The sequence below is a fragment of the Podarcis gaigeae genome, assembly GCF_964106915.1.
Source record: "Podarcis gaigeae genome assembly, chromosome: 8".
NCBI classification, from domain to species: Eukaryota; Metazoa; Chordata; class Lepidosauria; order Squamata; family Lacertidae; genus Podarcis; species Podarcis gaigeae.
The window spans coordinates 24,422,101-24,440,421 of NC_139684.1; the positions used below are offsets into that span (position 1 = coordinate 24,422,101).

At 42.1% G+C, this 18,321-nt stretch overlaps 2 protein-coding genes and 1 long non-coding RNA gene across 4 annotated transcripts in view; 2 read left to right on the top strand and 1 right to left on the bottom strand.

Moving 5' to 3' along the window:
• LOC310850914 overlaps positions 1 to 12,407 on the bottom strand; it is a 17,538-nt gene extending 5,131 nt beyond the window's left edge. Inside the window, exon 1 of the long non-coding RNA XR_014567469.1 lies at positions 12,312 to 12,407. This is a non-coding gene — a long non-coding RNA (uncharacterized lncRNA). The remainder of the gene's footprint in view (positions 1 to 12,311) is intronic.
• LOC310850790 (arylacetamide deacetylase-like 3) overlaps positions 1 to 17,537 on the top strand; it is a gene marked incomplete at its 5' end in the record, with an annotated part of 19,625 nt that extends 2,088 nt beyond the window's left edge. The window contains 4 exons of one of the 2 annotated variants that reach the window (XM_083752741.1): positions 6,805 to 7,078; positions 7,898 to 8,114; positions 9,150 to 9,213; positions 16,550 to 17,537. In XM_083752741.1, the coding sequence (XP_083608867.1) occupies positions 6,902 to 7,078; positions 7,898 to 8,114; positions 9,150 to 9,213; positions 16,550 to 17,324 (1,233 nt within the window). In that variant the 3' untranslated portion in view covers positions 17,325 to 17,537. Of the gene's footprint in view, positions 1 to 6,804; positions 7,079 to 7,897; positions 8,115 to 9,149; positions 9,214 to 16,549 lie in introns of those variants that run through there. The other variant, XM_083752742.1, reaches the window with a different exon arrangement.
• On the top strand, positions 7 to 2,426 carry LOC310850826 (arylacetamide deacetylase-like 3). Its single transcript, XM_083752823.1, has 3 exons — positions 7 to 195; positions 862 to 925; positions 1,439 to 2,426. The coding sequence occupies exons 1-3, from the start codon at positions 57 to 59 to the stop codon at positions 2,211 to 2,213; spliced, it is 978 nt and encodes a 325-aa protein (XP_083608949.1). The 5' UTR covers positions 7 to 56; the 3' UTR covers positions 2,214 to 2,426.
• Positions 17,538 to 18,321: the final 784 nt, after the last annotated feature.

An 18,321-nucleotide genomic window follows, 5' to 3' on the forward strand; every position in this document is an offset into this window, starting at 1 on the left:
GTGTCTGCAGCCAGTTTGCCTTTACCCGCTTCCTCCTGAGTTTCCGGAATCCAAGAATGGATCCCAGCCTCTCTGCCAAAGATCTGCATTTTGACGGGGTTCCTGTAAGGGTTTATCAGCCCAAAGCACCATCTGCTGGCCCAAGGAAAGGATTTGTGTTCTTTCATGGAGGTGCTGGGATGATTGGAAGCATCGGTAAGAGATTAAAGCTGTCAGCCTTTGAACACCTATCTAGAGGCAAGCCCCATTGAACTCAAGTAAGCCCATGTACAATTGTGGAATAGTAGAGTTGGGAGAGATCCCAAGGGGTCATTTAGGTCAACACTCTGCAATGAAGGAATCACAGCTGAAGAAGCCCTGACAAATGGCCATCCAAGCTCTGTTTTGAAACCTCCAGTCCAAGAGAGCCCACCACCTTCCAATGGAGTCCGCTACCTGTTGAACAACTCTTGTCATCAGAAAGGGCAAGTCCCATTGAACTCAATAAACCCATGTGGAATGGTTTGCAGGGCTGAGATACAAGAGTGCCGGTGATAGTTCCAGAAGAGACAAGGGGCAAGCAAGACTCTCCTGGCTTCAGCGAAAGCAACGCGAAGCCTCCGGAGTGCGGAGGCAGCGCTCCCTCTGCGCTTCAGAGGCTTCGCTTTGCTATCACTGAAGCCAAGGAGCCTGCATTCTCTCCATAGGACGCACACAAAATTCTCCTTAATTTTTGGAGGGGAAAAAGTGCGTCCTATAGAGCGAAAAATACGGTACATTATGTATCGGAAGACTGCTGTTCAAAAATGTGCTTTTTAAGGCAGGACTGGAGGCAGCAGATAATTACCTCCCTTTTAAAAAAATTTCCTCTCATCTTGCTAGAGTCCTACCAAGATGTCTGCAGCAAAATCGCCAAGGAGACTGATTCAGTGGTTGTGTCTGTTGGGTAAGTAAATGCAACCACCTGTCTTTTCATAGGTAAAATGTGTGTGTGTGTGTGTGTGTGTGTGTGTGCTTTGCACCCAGCATGTTGTTGCATTTGTTGGTGGCATCCCTTGCCATATTCCTTGCAGGAGAAAGAGGTTCCCCATGAAAGCTGTCAACGTTCCGCTCTGTGATTGAAAATCAGAGCTAACCAGTTCAGTTAGGGCTTTTAAACATACAATCAGGAAGAGACTGGGAAATGCCCCCTGCATCTAAACAGGAGGAGGAGGGAAAGTTGCAAATGGTCTTCCACCAGCTGGATCCAATCCTGCAGGGTTCTGCTTCCCCAGCATTCCCTACACTCTTTTGCTAGCTGGTAAAGTCATTTTTTTAAGGGCAAAAGCCAGCTGACTTTCACCTGCATTGTATCTGCTATAACTGATCCAGCAGGCTCTTCTTGTAATTCTATGTGATCACGAATGTGTTTGGAAAAGATTCTGGAAGCTTAACACTCTGCTTCTGTTTTATTCTGCAGCTACCGCCTGTCTCCTGAGCATCTTCCTCCCGCTCAGTACAAGGACTGCCTTGCTGCTACCATACACTTAATTCAAAATGCAGCTTCCCATGGGGTGGATCCTTCCAAGATCATCGTTGGTGGGGACAGTGCGGGGGGCAATTATGCTTGTATTGTTGCCCAGAAATTGGTGGAGAGATCAGATCTTCCAAAACTACGGGCTCAAGTGCTCATCTATCCTAATACACAGGCTATGGACATCAACCTGCCTTGCCATCAACAGAACAACTCAATGCCCATCTTGTTCCGGGAAAACGTTGTTTACTTTGGCCTGAAGTATACTGGAAAGGACACTTCTTTGGCAGGCCAGCTCCTGAAGGGCTCTCATGTGCCAGATTCAATGAGGCTGAAATATGGGAAGTGGTTGAGTCCAGACAACATTCCAGAGAGATTTAAGGTGAGAGGCTACAAACAAGTCCCACTTGCTCCTTATGAACCTGAAGTCTATAGGCAATTGCGAGAGCTATTGGAACCTGATATTTCTTGCCTTTTTGCTGAAGACTCTGTCATCCAGAAGCTTCCTGAAACCCTATTGGTGAGCTGTGAGTATGACATAATACGAGACGATGGACTGCTATACAAGAAACGTCTGGAGGACCATGGGGTGAAAGTCAACTGGTTCCATGTTGAGAATGGGTTTCATGGGGTGATAAGCCTCTTTGACTCAGGTGTCTTCACAGTCCCCGCTGCAGTTGAATTAATGGACAGCATCATAGATTTTGTCAAAAACTTATGAGAGGAAATCTCTTGAATTTGTGACTCATTCATAAGGAGGCGAGAATCTGCCAACTTCAGCTTCTGATCGTTTCTCATTTTCCCAATATTATATTCATTTCTCCATATTTCTGCAACAAAATGTGGTTCTTGGGGGCAGCAGGGAATTCCTCATGAAAATTCACCAGCACTTTAGTGTGAAATTTTCGTAATAAATACGTTTACTTTGTATGGAGTTTTGACTAATAAACACATGATTCCAAGCCATTTGCTCTAATATAATGCATTTCTCTATTGTTTTCACTAACACAATGGTACCTCGGTTTTCAAACGTCTCAGTTGATGAACATTTCTTTTTTCAAATGCCATAAACCAGGGAGTAAATGCTTTGGTTTCCAAATTTGCCTCTGAAGTAAGGCGTACCATGTGGATTCCGTATTGAGTTTTCTGTATTGAGTTTTCTGTATTCAGGCTTCCGTGCTGAGTTTTCAGATTTCGAATGTTTTCGAACTCGAACGGTCTTCTGGAATGGATTACATTTGAAAACCGAGGTACCATTATATATGAATGGTAAATGTAAATCCATTTTGTAAATGGATAACTCAACCTTCTATTTCCATTTTAGTATTTATTGGTTGGCTGGAGATCTGCTCTGCTAATGGTGTTCTAGGCTGTATCAGTGCCATGACACACACGTCCTTGATATGCTCCAAAATTATGGTCATGTCATTCTGGTGAGATCTCACTGGAAATCAATGCCAATTCTGGTACTGCTTCCCCGCTGTTGGTGAAGACAGTGGAGTACCAAAGGATGCCACCTTGGGGTCTTACATCACCTGAGGTGTCTGTTCCACCTACCCCTCCCACCCCCAATCCATGCATGATGGAGGGATGCCTGTATAAGCAATCCATTTATCAACTTCAATGGAGGTCCATAGAATGGCCACCAACCTAGATGGCTTTAAAAGATGATAAGACACATTCTTGGAGAAGACTATCCGTGGCTACTAGTGTGATAGAAAAATTTAAGGATGGCTTTTACAGCCCAACTCTCCATCAAGGGATTCAGTGTCTCCTACATCCATTATCAACCAGAGGAAAATGGATGGAGGCAGGAACCAGTAGAAGGAAAGCAAGGAAAACCTTTATTTTCGCTTTCAACAGAATCCCTCCCTTGCGACTAGGTGAGGGCCCCAAACAAAGGTGTGTAACAGCTTTTAGAGGCTTTAGAAATTGCCCAACCCCTTAGCCAAAGTCCACCCAAAAGCATCACAGAAGTATCACAGAAAGAGGTCTACAGCAGAAAGTTGAGAGTGTGGCTTGTCTCCTGTTTGTCAAGATACCTCATAAGGTTTTCTGATTGCCTTATCCTGCAAATCCGGGCCATTCTCTTGAGATGGCAAATACCTTAGTTCTTGAATTCAGTTCACAGGCCTACCCTATTCACACACAAAATATGCCCGTTTTTCAGGATTGATTCAATTTGTATGTGAAAACAACTATGGGGAGAGATTTTCCAGCATATTTCTTTCTGCAGAGGAAATATTTGGGATCATTAAGAGCCAAGATGGCTTCAGGATTGTTCTCCTGTACTATTTCAGTCTTATGTACTTATGCATGTGTGTTTATCTTGTACACTTATGAATATTCACCTTAGAATTTGTATAACAATTGACACAATGGCTACACTCTGCTTCCACGGATGGAATGCTTCTCAATACCAGGTCCTGGAACCTACAGGAGAGGAGAGTGCCCTTGTGTCCCAGTGGGTTGCCATATTTCAAGAAGTTTAAAATCCAGACACAAACACATTGTTGACCTTTTTTGAGAAAATCGCCAAAGTTGTTGAGCTTTTGTTTTTGAAGATTCCCAGAGTTGTTGAGCATTTCGGGGGGGGGGGGGGGAGAGGAGGCGATTTTTCAGTTACGTTGCTGAAAATCCAGGATTACACTTCACATGGCAGATGTGCAGATAGGGCAAAAACATAAAAACAGCCCTGCTGGATTAGATTAAAATGCTCTCCCAAGAGTTAGAAAAATTCAGCCGCCCTGCTTGACTGGGTGGAGAAAGTTGCATACAACGTGGGTGTATGTTGACACATTTTACATTTACTGCCAGAGCAACACTTGTTGCGCCAACCACTTTAGACCTTTGTCCTATCCCTGGAAGGGTTGCTCATGCAGCCGTTGTATTGAAAAAGGCTGCTCCCTCCTGGCTCATCGAGACCAATTCCCTGTTCCCTGCAGTAGCTAACCAGCGGTGTAGCATGGCTTGCTGGCACCTGGGGCAGGGCAGGTGTTGCACTCACTGGTGGACTGGGCAGCTGGGGAGTGGGTGTGAACCCGGGGAGTGTGCAGAGTCCACACGGTGGGTGAGAGGAGCCCACCTCCAACAGGCTCATTCCCCACTGCCTCCACCCACCTGCTCACTAGACCAACTTGCCTTGTCTGAAGTCCCTTTAAAGCCATCTAAATCTGGTGATCGTGAACAAATCCTTAGTTTTGTAAGGTGATTTTTGGGGGATGGAGAAGCACCCATGCAATTTCACTGGCACCAGAATGCTAGCCTACATATCTGCGCTGTTTAATCTTGAATTACCCTTACAATAGAGAATTTAATAAGTCGGTGGCAGGAGGGAAATGGTTGTTGATGTCCTATCTGCAATATTTGAACAACTCGTGAGCAGTTCCCAGCTTCTCCAGGTAGGGTTGAAACCCTGGAAAACCACTCCCAGCCATTCAGTGCAGACAATACTGAGCTAATGTGGGACGCAGGTGGCGCTGTGGTCTAAACCACTGAGCCTCTTGGGCTTGCTGATCAGAAGGTCAGTGATTCGAATCCCTGCGATAGGATCTCCCGTTGCTCAGTCCCAGTTCCTGCCAACCTAGCAATTTGAAAGCATGCTAGTGCAAGTAGATAAATAGGTACCACTGCGGCGGGAAGGCAAATGGTGTTTTGTGTGCTCTGGCACTTGTCACGGCCCTCTGTGCGCCAGTAGCAGTTTAGTCATGCTGGCTACATGACCTGGAAAGCTGTCTGTGAAGAAACGCCGGTTCCCTTGGCCTGAAAGCAAGATGAGTGCTACAACCCCATAGTTGCCTTTGACTGGACTTAACCGTCCAGGGGTCCTTTACCTTTACCTTTTTACCTACATCATGGAGCAATGGTTTGGCAGCTTTAGAAGCCCAGTTGGAATAGGTGGCTCTTTGGTCTGATCCAGTAGGAATGTTCTTATGATGCCTTTTCTTAGAGTGGCAACATTTTTCACCAATAATGATTGAGAACACCTTCTTCTTCTTCTTCTTCTTCTTCTTCTTCTTCTTCTTCTTCTTCTTCTTCTTCTTCTTCTTCTTCTTCTTCTTCTTCTTCTTCTTCTTCTTCTTCTTCTTCTTCTTCTTCTTCTTCTTCTTCTTCTTCTTCTTCTTCTTTTCTGTGAGCACACCAAAAACAGACAATTTTAATTTTTGGCAAATGCAAACACTTGTTGGCTTTGCTTGTAGTGCTGAACATGTCTTGCTGCCTTGCTTGTGACTCTTGCCTCACTCTAATCTGTTGTCTTTGGTTTCGGCAAACAGGTTTCTACAGCTCAGTGAGGAACATTTCCTCATCCTCCATTCACCTAATGCAAAATCACAATGCTTGCTTTTCTTTGCTGTGGCCACTAGAGGTCAGAAAGGAAACCCAGGCCATTTTTTTTAAGCCGGACCTCATCTACCCCCCACAGATATTTTATTTAAGTTGGCATCCTTGCTATAAGAATATTAAAATGTGATTTTATCGAAGGATGATATAGCTAACACCTTGCTGACCCTTTCAACCAAGTGATCAATGCACTAATCCTAAAGACACTAATTAATAAAGGTGGCAGAAATCTACTTCACACATTAGAGCATAAGGCTGCAGTCACATTAGGAACCAGGAACAGCAAATTGTTTCCGTAAACAATTGTGTCATAAATCTCTGTATGACAAATTCCTACCCATTCACCAACAAGCATTCACCTACAATTAAATCATTTCATCTAAATGACACCTGCTACCTAGAAGGCTAACCCTAAGGCGCAATATGATCAGAATATGAACATTATGATAAGAAAATGGAGGTGATGTATGTGCTTTTGTAACCCAAGAAAATCTTACCGAAAACGTTCTAATGAAAACTTCATCTCAACACGGACTTGCATTTAGCTATGAGGCCCGTACCTCAGAAGAAGAGCCTATGCTTTGAATATGCAAGGGCTTAAGTTCCATCCCTGAGGTCTCTGGATAGGAATGGGACTCGTGTCTGAAGCCTTGGAAATCTTGGGCCAGGCAGTGCACACAAGTCCTCTTCCACCTCGGACAAGGACTCCCACCATTCCTGACTACAGGCTTAAGCTGGCTGGGGATGTTGTGAACTTCAGGCAATGAACACCCGGTATGTAAAGCCGAAGAGCTCTGGGACAGATACTATGGAACTGGATTGATCAGTGGCCAGAATGGACACTCCTGAGTAGAACATCACACATTGCTCCATTGCCAAACCCATGAAATGGCTGTTGATGTTCCGATGGATGAAATATCTGCATGGGAGCATGCGTGCTTATTGGGAATTACTTAATTAACCAGCCTATAGCCTATTTAGTAGCGTAGATACCTCTGGTGGAGCCACACAGTAGAAATTCTTCCAGTGTAGACTCAATGTTTCCCTTGCACTCTTTGGAACGGTGAAATGGGGCTTCTTCTGGGCCTCCTGCTTGGGGTGATTGGAGTTATAGGAATTCTTTTCCTGTTGCTTCTCTCCTTTGCAATTTATTATGATCTTTCCAGGAGTAAAATCCCATCTGGATTTGACAGTCCATTAAAGCTTCGGGTCATTCACTGGACTGTCATTATTGCATTTACTGCGGTAAGTTGGGGACTGGACATGCCGTTATGTGATGGTTCTTCTTATGTGAAAGATGATTAAGAAATGTGCTGTAATTATTCTTACTCTTATTAGTGATCTTCACACATCTTTAGATGCCAGGCAAAAACATTTCTAAGTCCATTCAAATTTGTTTGAGGGAGGGGTGTTATTAGTTTCTATATCTTTTATGTATAACATTTCTATATCTTTTAAAGGCGTAATTGATTTGCTTTGTGCTTGTTTTTGTTATGTATTTTGTGTTTTTATCTTTTTTATGCTGTGAACCACCCTTTGATCCTTCCATGAAGGGCAGTATTTTTAATTAATCATAATCACAACAGTTTATATATTTAAGTAATTCATATACTGCTTAATCCAACATGCATAATGAAATCAGTAAAATCAATGAATTCACTTGATGATGATGTGAAGATATTATCAAATTCAACAAGGGCTTCCTTTTCAACCTATAGAGGGACATACATAAAGACAAATGTATTATTCACACCAAGCCATGGTTTGTTTGCATCATGGTTTCTTCAGGAAAGCAAGTATGGTCTCATAGCCAAGGAAGCAGGTTGTGGATTGTTTCTCCAAAGCTTAGCTTGTTTCCCAGCTTCTTTTGCCTCTGTACCTTGGCGGGTGTTTCGGTTGGGTTAACCAATTCAAAGCTAACCAATTGAAATTAATGGACATGGTTAACATGGGCTCATTCATTTCCATGGGCTTCTTTAAATAGGACTTATTTGGATACCACCCCTTGTGAATAGGATGGAAATGTGGGCACTGTTTTCATGAGACTTTTCCTTTGCCCAACAGGGGAAGTGTCTTGAACTGCTGGGTATCTGCAGACAGGTTGCCTTTATCCACTTCCTCCAGAGTTTCTGGAATCCAAGAGTGGATCCCAGCCTCTCTGCCAAAGATCTGCATTTTGACGGGGTTCCTGTGAGGGTTTATCAGCCCAAAGCACCATCTGCTGGCCCAAGGAAAGGATTTGTGTTCTTCCATGGAGGTGCTGGGATGATTGGAAACATCGGTAAGAGATTATGGCTGTGAACCTATGAACACTTACCTAGAGGCAAGCCCCATTGAACTCAAGTAAGCCCATGTAGAATCGTGGAAAAGGACAGTTGGGAGGGATCCCAAGGGGTCATGTAGACCAACACCCTGCAATGAAGGAATCACAGATGAAGAAGTCCTGACAGACGGCCATCCAACCTCTGTTTTGAAACCTCCAGTCAAAGAGAGCCCACCACCTTCCAAGGTGTTGAGCAACTCTTGTCATCAGAAAGGGCAAGTCCCATTGAACTCAATAAACCCATGTGGAATGGTTTACAGGGCTGTGATACAAGAGTGCCGGTGATAGTTCCTGAAGAGACATGGGGCATATATGTATTTTGAATTAGCACATGTTAATTTATATGCATATTTGCTTACTTAGCTCAACAGGAAGAACAAAATATGGAGGCTCTTGTTATCATGGCTTCCCAGGTCTCACATCTCCACTGGTCAGTAGTCAGGGATCAGGGGAGATGGGGGAGGGACAGAGCCCCCCACTGCTGATTCATTTTATAAAATACATACGCCACTTGATTTTATAGAAGCTCAAAGAGGTTCAAAAACATGCATATAATAACTCGAGGTTGCTGCTCCTGATCGCTCTGTTTACCAACCCGACATCAGTAGCCAAGATGTCACCCTCCCAACTCCAATTTAGGAGGTCTTCTGGTTCAGGTTGTGCTGTGATTTATGTCCATGCATGTCAGTGGGTCTGCTCTGAAGAGTTAGATGCAAACAGCACAGGTTTGCCAAAGAGCTCCATATTTAGAATTTCCCTTCCAACATTTGAGCGTCCTACCAAGATGTCTGCAGCAAAATCACCAAGGAGACAGTGCAGTACATGAGCTGTGTGATGTGCACATGTGCATAAAAAGATTTACGTCAGTAAAAATTGCATGAACAAATACATTATATATTAGAAGACAGCTGTTCAAAAATGTGCTTTTAAAGGCAAGACTGGAGGCAGCAGATAATTACCTCCCTATTTAAAATTTCCCTCTCATCTTGCTAGAGTTCTACCAAGTGGTCTGCAGCAAAATCGCCAAGGAGACTGATTCAGTGGTTGTGTCTGTTGGGTAAGTAAATGCAAACATCTGTCTTTTCATAGGTAAAATATGTTTGTGTGTGTGTGTACTTTGCACCCAGCATGTTGTTGCATTTGTTGGTGGCTTCCCTTGCCATATTCCTCACAGGAGAAAAAGGTTCCCCATGAAAGCTGTCAACATTTTGTTCCATGATTGCAAATCAGACCTTCATGCACCTAAGACATTCCGTGGGGGGACTACGAACTGGGCATAAGGCCTTGTTTATTCTCCAGTTACTGCCTGTCTCCTGAGCATTGTTTTATCTGTGCTCCCTTGTGTCTTTATTTTTTTTGTGTCTTTATGACCTTTTACCGTGTCAATCAGCTTTTGGTGATCCATCAGCATTGGAAGGGCTGGATGCACACACCTATGTGAAGCAGGGGGTGGACCCTTCAGAACCAGGGTTCAAATGTCGCACACATTCAGTCAGCTGTGCCTCTTGCCTTCAAGACTCATGAACAACAACAACAACAACAACAACAACAACAACAATTTATTATTTATACCCCGCCCATCTGGGTGGGCTTCCCCAGCCACTCTGGGTTGCTTCCAACAAAACACTAAAATACAATAACCTATTAAACATTAAGAGCTTCCCTAAACAGGGCTGCCTTCAGATGTCTTCTAAAAGTTTGGTAGTTATTTTTCTCATTGACATCTGGTGGGAGGGCGTTCAGCAAGGCAGGTGCCACTACTGAGAAGGCCCTCTGCCTGGTTCCCTGTAACTTGGCTTCTCGTAGCGAGGGAACTGCCAGAAGGTCCTCGGTGATGGACCTCAGTGTCCGGGCAGAATGATGGGGGTGGAGACGCTCCTTCAGGTATACTGGGCCGAGGCCGTTTAGGGCTTTAAAGGTCAGCACCAGCACTTTGAATTGTGCTCGGAAACGTACTGGGAGCCAGTGTAGGTCTTTCAAGACCAGTGTTATATGGTCTCATGGTCCGCTCCCAGTCACCAGTCTAGCTGCCGCATTCTGGATTAGTTGTAGTTTCCGGGTCACCTTCAAAGGTAGCCCGACATAGAGCGTATTGCAGTAGTCCAAGCGAGAGATAACTAGAGCATGCACCACTCTGGCGAGACAGTCTGCGGGCAGGTAGGGTCTCAGCCTGCATACCAGATGGAACTGATAAACAGCTGCCCTGGACACAGAATTGACCTGCGCCTCCATGGACAGCTATGAGTCCAAAATGACTCCCAGGCTGCTCACCTGATCCTTCTTTCTTTTTTTAAAATAATTTTTATTAACAAACCAATCAAATCACATTAGTTCCAAATTACAAAACCAAATTTTAAATTTTTGTTGGGGGTACCCATGTTTCGAGCTCAGAAAGGGTCCAATCATCTCTTATTTCTGCTGCTTTGATGTTCACAGTTCTGTCCATTCATCTCTTTGTTGTTTTCCTTTACATATCATCTTTCAATTTTCTTGTTGTTGCCGTATTTTTTTCCTTTCTTTTTAACCTCTGAAAGTTTCCACAAGCAAGTTGAAATGAACGTTGTTATAGTCATGTGTGGATTTTCACATTAATCCAAAAGTCGTATTCAGGCGGCAGACGCCATTTCAACACTTCCATAAAATACAGTCTCAGCGTCTGCTCATTAGCTTTTTCAGACCTGTTGCTCCGACATCAATCTTTTCAGGGGGTTCTGCCAGATCAAACACAGAGTCAAATATGATAACAAAGCTGCAGCTTCCTCCCCCTCTTGACCATCAATCCTGCAACAGAGCCTGTCTTGTCATGGCGGTTCTCTTTTAGAACTGCATCATTCCAAAAGCCTTCCATTTCCTTTCCAGATCTTCCACAAAGCAAAGCCTTTAGTTAATGATTCATTTCCACACAATTCATTATTCCATCTCACTTGTTATTGGTTATTGCAACGGTTCTTCTTGGGGGGGGGGTTGTTAGGTAATCACATAGAGAAAAAAAGGAAAGTCCCCCCCCTTTCCACCCCGCTCCGACATACCGACATCTTTGATGTAGTCTTCTTTGATATATTTTCCTGTTCAGTCCAACCCATCGCTCAGCTTCAGAGAGGTCACTTCAGTTAGCAATCATTACTCCCTTTCTTCACTCGAAACATGGAGCACTTGGTCCTTCAGGGGCACAGTTACCCCATTCAGGACCAGGGAATCCTCCACACCCGCCCATCTCCTGTCCCCCCAAAACAGTACTTCTGTCTTGTCAGGATTCAACCTCAATCTGTTAGCCGAATGCCACTCTTCCTCCCCTACCCAGGCCACACCCTTCTTTTCTGGGATGTTAGCATCCCAAATTCATATATATGTAAAGGGTTAATTGCAAGAGTTGTATAACTCTCTGACGTCAGACACCCTGTGGCAGTTATGACTGTTATGGCAGTTGGTATGGCAGTGTCAGCTATTAACAGTCTTTAGTGTGAGAGCAGCTGAACTGTTGTTCTGCTGTCTGTCTCAGGGTTAGTTAGTCTGTTACAGTTTAATCTATGTGACACACTTTTTAGACGTGCATCATTTTGGGACATTACTGGCCCCATTCCAGATCAGGGAGTAGCTCTAATGTAAGATGAATTAGCAATTTAAGAAACATTCACCTGCATTGTATGTTTAATCTGCAGCTGCAAGTGCACTAAGTACATACACTCCAACATTTTGCTGATGAAAATAGGGATGTCCCATTCCATAATGATAATTTTATTAGTTATACTCCACAAATCTTACTGGGTTGCCCCAGCCAGTCTGGGCAGCTTCCAACAGATACAAAATATAATAAAATATTAAACATTTTTTTAAAAAAACCTTTCTAATACAGGACTGCTTTCAGACGGCTCAGGGGTTGGGTATCTCCATACCTTTCAACATTTTACCAATGAAAGTAAGGAAAAGCAGTACATTACAGAATCAAATCAGCTTCTCTAAAACAGGGATGTCCCTGGAAAATAGGGACACTTAGAGGGTCTGTAAGTAAAAGTTGTTATTTAAACTTCAAAAGAGTGTGTCTTGAGTAGTTTTTATATGAGGAAAAAGAGAATTAATAAAAGGGTCAAACCACTAAGGGCTGCCTTCCGCATATTCTGCAAATGGGAACTAGTGTCTAATTTCCACATCACTGACCTTGTCTTGTGCCCTCCTCCTTTGATCTTATGTACCTGGAATGTGTTCTTGACCTGAGGTAATGCCTCTTGAAGAGGATTCCGCATGTGTTTGATGGTACACATAACGAACGAGACTCTGGCATGCTAACTAGTTATGCGACCCCCGAGCTTGAGATCATATACGACGGACTGTGGTACAGACCAGACTGTAATGGTTGGCCCTCAGTTTGAACTGAAAGGATGGAAGGATGACATTATGCAGGGTTCTTTGGATTGTTGGAAGATGGATATGTGTTTGGAAATGTATGAAGGGGTTGGGGCTATCAGATTTAGATGCACTGGGAAATATTTTTGGAAAGATCTCTTAAAATACAAATTTGAAAATTGGGTTGAAGGGTTCAGATGCAGCAGCTATCACGTGAGAATGGGATCCCACAGAGAGGGGTTCTTGACAATTAAAGAGGATGAACAAAACTGCCGGAAAGGGTTTAGGGGGGACCCAAGAGCCTCTGACATTAGGTTCCCGGACTAATGAGTTTGAGGCCATCAACGGAAAGGACTGGTAATTTTTTTTTTTTTGGTGTCCAGGGGAAGAGTTGTGGGGAGAGGTTTGGGAAATTTAAAGTTTTTATTGAAATGTGTTACAAAGTTATAAAGTGTTATAAAATTTAAAAATTATTTTAAAGTAAAACAGGTTGTAAGAGAAATTGGATAATGGTGGATAGGTATCCATAGGTTTAAGCAGAGGTTTGTGGAAAAAGTTATGTACTTACAAGTTAAGAATTTAAAGTCAGTAAGGTTAAGGAAAGTATGTTATATATATGTCAAAATTTGGAAAGATGGAAAGGATTTGCTAAAATATCAAATTGAAGCAGAATACAAAAAAGGGAGGTGAGAGGAAGCCAAAGAACTAAGCTAAAGAAAGATACATTATTGAAGTGTATTTGATTTTTATGTAATGTTTTGTCTTTTTTCTTTTTTTCTTTGTGTTTGTTGTTTTTGTGTGATTGTTTTACCTTTGTTATATTGTTGAAAATCTAATAAATATCATTAAAAAAAAAAGATGATACACTATCTGCACAGGTCTTTTTTCAGGGGGAACGCACAGGAACTCAGTTCCAGCCCCCCCTCTCTTTTTTTTAATAAATAATTTTTATTATTTTCCAATACAAAACACAACAAGAAAAATACAATTATGTCAAATTTTCACAAATTTTCATAAATTTGTTGCTTTTTGGACTTCCTTTGGATTCTCTGAGAATCATCCATGTTTACTTCTCAGTTTATGCATTTCTCTGTTTATATTGCCATTCAACTTCTCTCCCACTCCTATTTGTGTTTTTAACAATATATCTCTGTTTTTACAGTGCTTCTTGAAACCCCACCAGTGTTGTTTGCACATCACATGTTCTTTTCAGATATTCAACAAACTTCCCCCAGTCCTCGATGAACTTTTGGTCTTGGAGATATCTAATTTTTCCGGTTAGTCTGTCCAACTCTGCATAGTCCATCAGCTTCATTCTCCATTCTTCTATTGTCGGTAGCTCCTCTTGTTTCCATTTCTGGGCCAGTAGAATTCTTGCTGCTGTGGCTGCATATTGGAAAAGTTTACAGTCTTTTCTTCTGATTTCGTTCCCTGTAATTCCTAAAAGAAAGATCTCTGGTTGCTTTGTAAATGTATATTTTAACATCTTTTTCATCTCATTATAAATCAACTCCCAGAAACCCCTCACTTTTTTACATTCTCACCACATATGGTAAAACGTACCTTCTTTTTCTTTACATTTCCAACATTTGTTGTACGTCTTATACATTTTTGACAGTTTTACCGGTGTGATATACCATCTATAAAACATTTTCATAACATTTTCTTTAAGTGCTGTGCACGCCGTAAATCTTAAATTCTCATTCCACAGTTTTTCCCAATCCTCAAACTGGATATTATATCCAAAATCTCTGGCCCATTGTATCATTACCGATTTAACTTCCTCATCTTTGGTGTTCCATTCCAGCAATATTTTATACATTTTTGACAACATTTTACAATTGTTGTTTATCACCTCTATCTGAAACTTTGAGTCTTTTTCACCATATCCCCTTTCTTTAATGTCTTTTTTGAACATTTCATTTACCTGTAAATAGTGCAACCAGTCATGTACAAATTCTTTCACTTGTTCATGAGGTTTTAATTTCCATTTTCCTCCTTCTTTAATTATCAATTCACCGTATGTAATCCATTTACCCCTCATATTTATTTTCTTTACACTCATAACCTCTAGTGGCGATAACCAGTGCGGAACTTTCGGTTCTAATAGGTTTTTATAACTCTCCCATATTTCGATCAATGAACTCCGGAAAATGTGGTTCCCAAAACCTTTGTGGACTTTCTTCTTTTCAGCCCATAGATACGCGTGCCATCCAAATCTGTTATCAAAACCTTCTAGGTCTAATAGTTCTTTATTTTCTAATTTTATCCACTCTCTCAACCAGCAAAGACCTGCTGCTTCGTAATATAGTTTCAAATCTGGCAGGGCAAAGCCACCTCTTTCCTTTGCATCTGTTAGTAATTTAAATTTAATTCTCGGCTTCTTGCCCTGCCAGATATATCTTGAAAGCACTCTTTGTCACTCTCTAAAGATAGCTACCCCCTTTAATATGGGAATAGTTTGAAATAAGAATAACATTTTTGGAAGGACACTCATTTTTATCGTAGATATTCTTCCCCAAAACGATAATTTCATTCTTCCCCACACTTCCAGGTCCCTCTTTATTCCGTTCCAAACCGGTATATAATTATTTTGAAACAAGTCAATGTTCTTAGCGGTTAACCAAATTCCTAAATATTTAACTTTTTTCACCACCTCAATCTCTGTCCTTTGTTGCAGTATTTCTATTGTACTTTGATCCATATTTTTTGTAATTATTTTAGTTTTTCTCTTATTTAATCTAAACCCTGCCACATTTCCAAATTTCTCAATTTCATCCAGCACTTCTTTTACACTTTCTAATGGTTCTTCAATTGTAATTACCAGATCATCAGCAAAGGCTTTTACTTTATATTGATTCTGACCAACTGTTACCCCTTTTATTAGTTCATTTTGTCTCATTGACCTCAGAAAGACCTCTAGAACCATTATAAATAATAATGGCGAAAGTGGACACCCCTGTCTGGTTCCCTTTGTTATTTTTATATCTTCTGTAGTTACGTTGTTTACAATTAACTTTGCTTTCTGTTCCGAATAAATTGCTTTTATCCCATTAAAGAACTCAGTTCCTACATCCATAAACTCCAGATTCTTCAACATAAAATCCCACGCAATATTGTCAAAGGCCTTTTCTGCATCCACAAACATTAATATTGCTTGTTTCTCATTCCTTGCAGACAGATATTCCAAAATATTAATTACATTTCTTATATTATCTTTCATCTGTCTGCCTGGAAGGAAGCCGGCTTGGTCCTCATGGATAATTTCTTTAAGTATTTTTTTCAGTCTGTTTGCTAAAATCCCTGCAAATATTTTGTAATCTGTGTTAAGCAGTGAAATAGGCCTGTAGTTTTTTACTTGTGTTAGGTCCGAGTCTTGTTTGGGAATCAATGTGATGAAAGCTTCTTTCCATGTTTCTGGGATGTCTCTTTCTTTTAAAATGTTATTCATTACTTCTTTCAGTGGTTGTATCAAAGTCTCTCTCATTTCTTTATAATATCTTGCAGTAAATCCATCTGGTCCTGGAGCTTTACCTATTTTCAGTTCCTTTACAGCATCTTTTACCTCCTCAGTTCCTATTGGGGCATTCAGTTGGTCTCTTTTTCCTGTCGGGAAACCTACCTCTCAGGTAGGTTCTGGCACCTCTTAGGTGGGCATCGTTGCCAATCTTAGAGAATGAGGGAGGTGTTCATGGAGATTTCTGGACCTCTTTTTCTAGAAAAATAGCACTGGGTGTACATCCCAGTTGGGTTGCACATCCCACATATACAGTAATGCCTGAGCAAGAATTTGAAGGGCAGTCCATGGATACTTGCAGGAGTGCTGCTGAAGACCAGTTTCTGGAAGCAACAGGCGGGAAGAGGGCCTTGTGCTTGGGCCCTGCTTGCAGGTGCCAAATAGAAAGCTGCTTAGACCTGGTGAGAACACAGGATGCTGTACTAGATGGCCATGAGCCTGATCTAGCAGGCCCTTCTGGTGTCCTTATGTGCTCATGAATGTGTTTGGAAAAGATTCTGGAAACTTACCTCTTTGCTTCTGTTTTATTCTACAGCTACCGCCTGTCTCCTGAGCATCTTCCTCCCGCTCAGTACAAGGACTGCCTTGCTGCTACCATACACTTAATTCAAAATGCAGCTTCCCATGGGGTGGATCCTTCCAAGATCATCGTTGGTGGGGACAGTGCGGGGGGCAATTATTCTACTGTTGTTGCCCGGAAATTGGTGGAGAGATCAGACCTTCCAAAGCTACAGGCTCAAGTACTGATCTATGCGAAATTCCAGGCTATAGACTTCAACCTGCCTTCCTATCAGCAGAACAGTTCAATGCCCCCCTTGTTCCGGGAAGATGTTGCTTACATTATCATGAATTATACTGGAAAGGACACTTCTTTGGCAGGCCAGCTCCTGAAGGGCTCTCATGTGCCAGATTCAATGAGGCTGAAATATGGGAAGTGGGTGAGTCCAGACAACATTCCAGAGAGATTTAAGGTGAGAGGCTACAAACAAGTCCCACTTGCTCCTTATAAACCTGAAGTCTATAGGCAATTGCGAGAGCTATTGGAACCTGATATTTCTTGCCTTATTGCTGAGGACTCTGTCATCCAGAAGCTTCCTGAAACCCTGATTGTGAGCTGCGAGTACGATGTATTACGAGATGACACACTGCTGTACAAGAAACGTCTGGAGGACAATGGGGTGAAAGTCAGCTGGTTCCATGTTGAGAACGGGTTTCATGGGGTGCTAAACCTCTTTGACGCAGGTGTCTTCACAGTCCCCGCTGCAACTGAATTAATGGACAGGATTATCGACTTTGTCAAAAACCTATGAGAGGAAATCTCTTGAATTTGTGGGTCATTCATAAGGAAGGGAGAATCTGCCAACTTTAGCTTCTGACATTTTGTCACTTTTTCCAGCTATAAATCAGCTCTCCACAATTCTGTTGTAATTTGTGGTTCTTGGGGGCAGCAGGGAGTTGCTCATGAAAATTCACCAGCACTTTTGTGTGAAATTTTCCTAATAAACACTTTTACTTTGTATGGAGTTTTGACTAATATACTCATGATTACAACCTATTTGCTCTAATATAATGCATTTCTATATTGATTTCATTAAGATATGAATTTTGTAAATGGACAATTCACCCTTTGGTTGCATTTTAGTACTTATTGGTTGGCTGGAGATCTGCACTGCTAATGCTGTTCTAGGCTGCATCAATATACGTATAGTGTCCAGATCAAGAGAAGTATCGGTTCCACACCATTTTGGCTTGACCAGACCCCACCAGGAGGACTATGTCCAGTTCTGGGTGCCACAATTTAAATATGATAGTGATGAGCTGGAATGTGTAGAGAGGAGGAAGACCAAGATGATCAAGGGTCTAGAAACCAAGTCTTATAAGAAATCACTGATGCAGTTGGATATGTTTAGCTTGGAGAAGAGGACAGTGAGGTGATATAGCAGGCATCTTCAAATATATAAAGGGCTGTCCCATGGGAGATGGAGCAAGCTTGTTTTCTGCTACTTCAGAGGGTAGGACTTGAACCAAGGGATTCAAATGATAAGCAAGGAGATTCAGACTATACATTAGGAATAACTTGCTAAGGGTTAGAGCTGATTAGCATTGGAATGGATTAGCTCAGAAGGCAGTGGGACCGCCTTCATTCAAAGTTTTTCATCAGAAGTTTAATGGTCACCTGTTAGGGATTTCTGGGTGTGATTCCTGCATTGTAGGTGGTTGACCTAGATGACTCCATGGGTCCTTTTTATCTCTTTTCAGGTATCTGTTTCGGTTTATTGGCCCATATCTAATCCATTAGCCCATCCA

Excerpts from the sequence above, each read along its gene's own strand:
- LOC310850826 (XM_083752823.1), top strand. The coding sequence starts at position 57 with ATGGATCCCAGCCTCTCTGCCAAAGATCTGCATTTTGACGGGGTTCCT. Across the intron at positions 196-861 it reads TGGGATGATTGGAAGCATCG|AGTCCTACCAAGATGTCTGC; the intron begins GTAAGAGATTAA and ends TCATCTTGCTAG. Across the intron at positions 926-1,438 it reads TCAGTGGTTGTGTCTGTTGG|CTACCGCCTGTCTCCTGAGC; the intron begins GTAAGTAAATGC and ends TTTATTCTGCAG.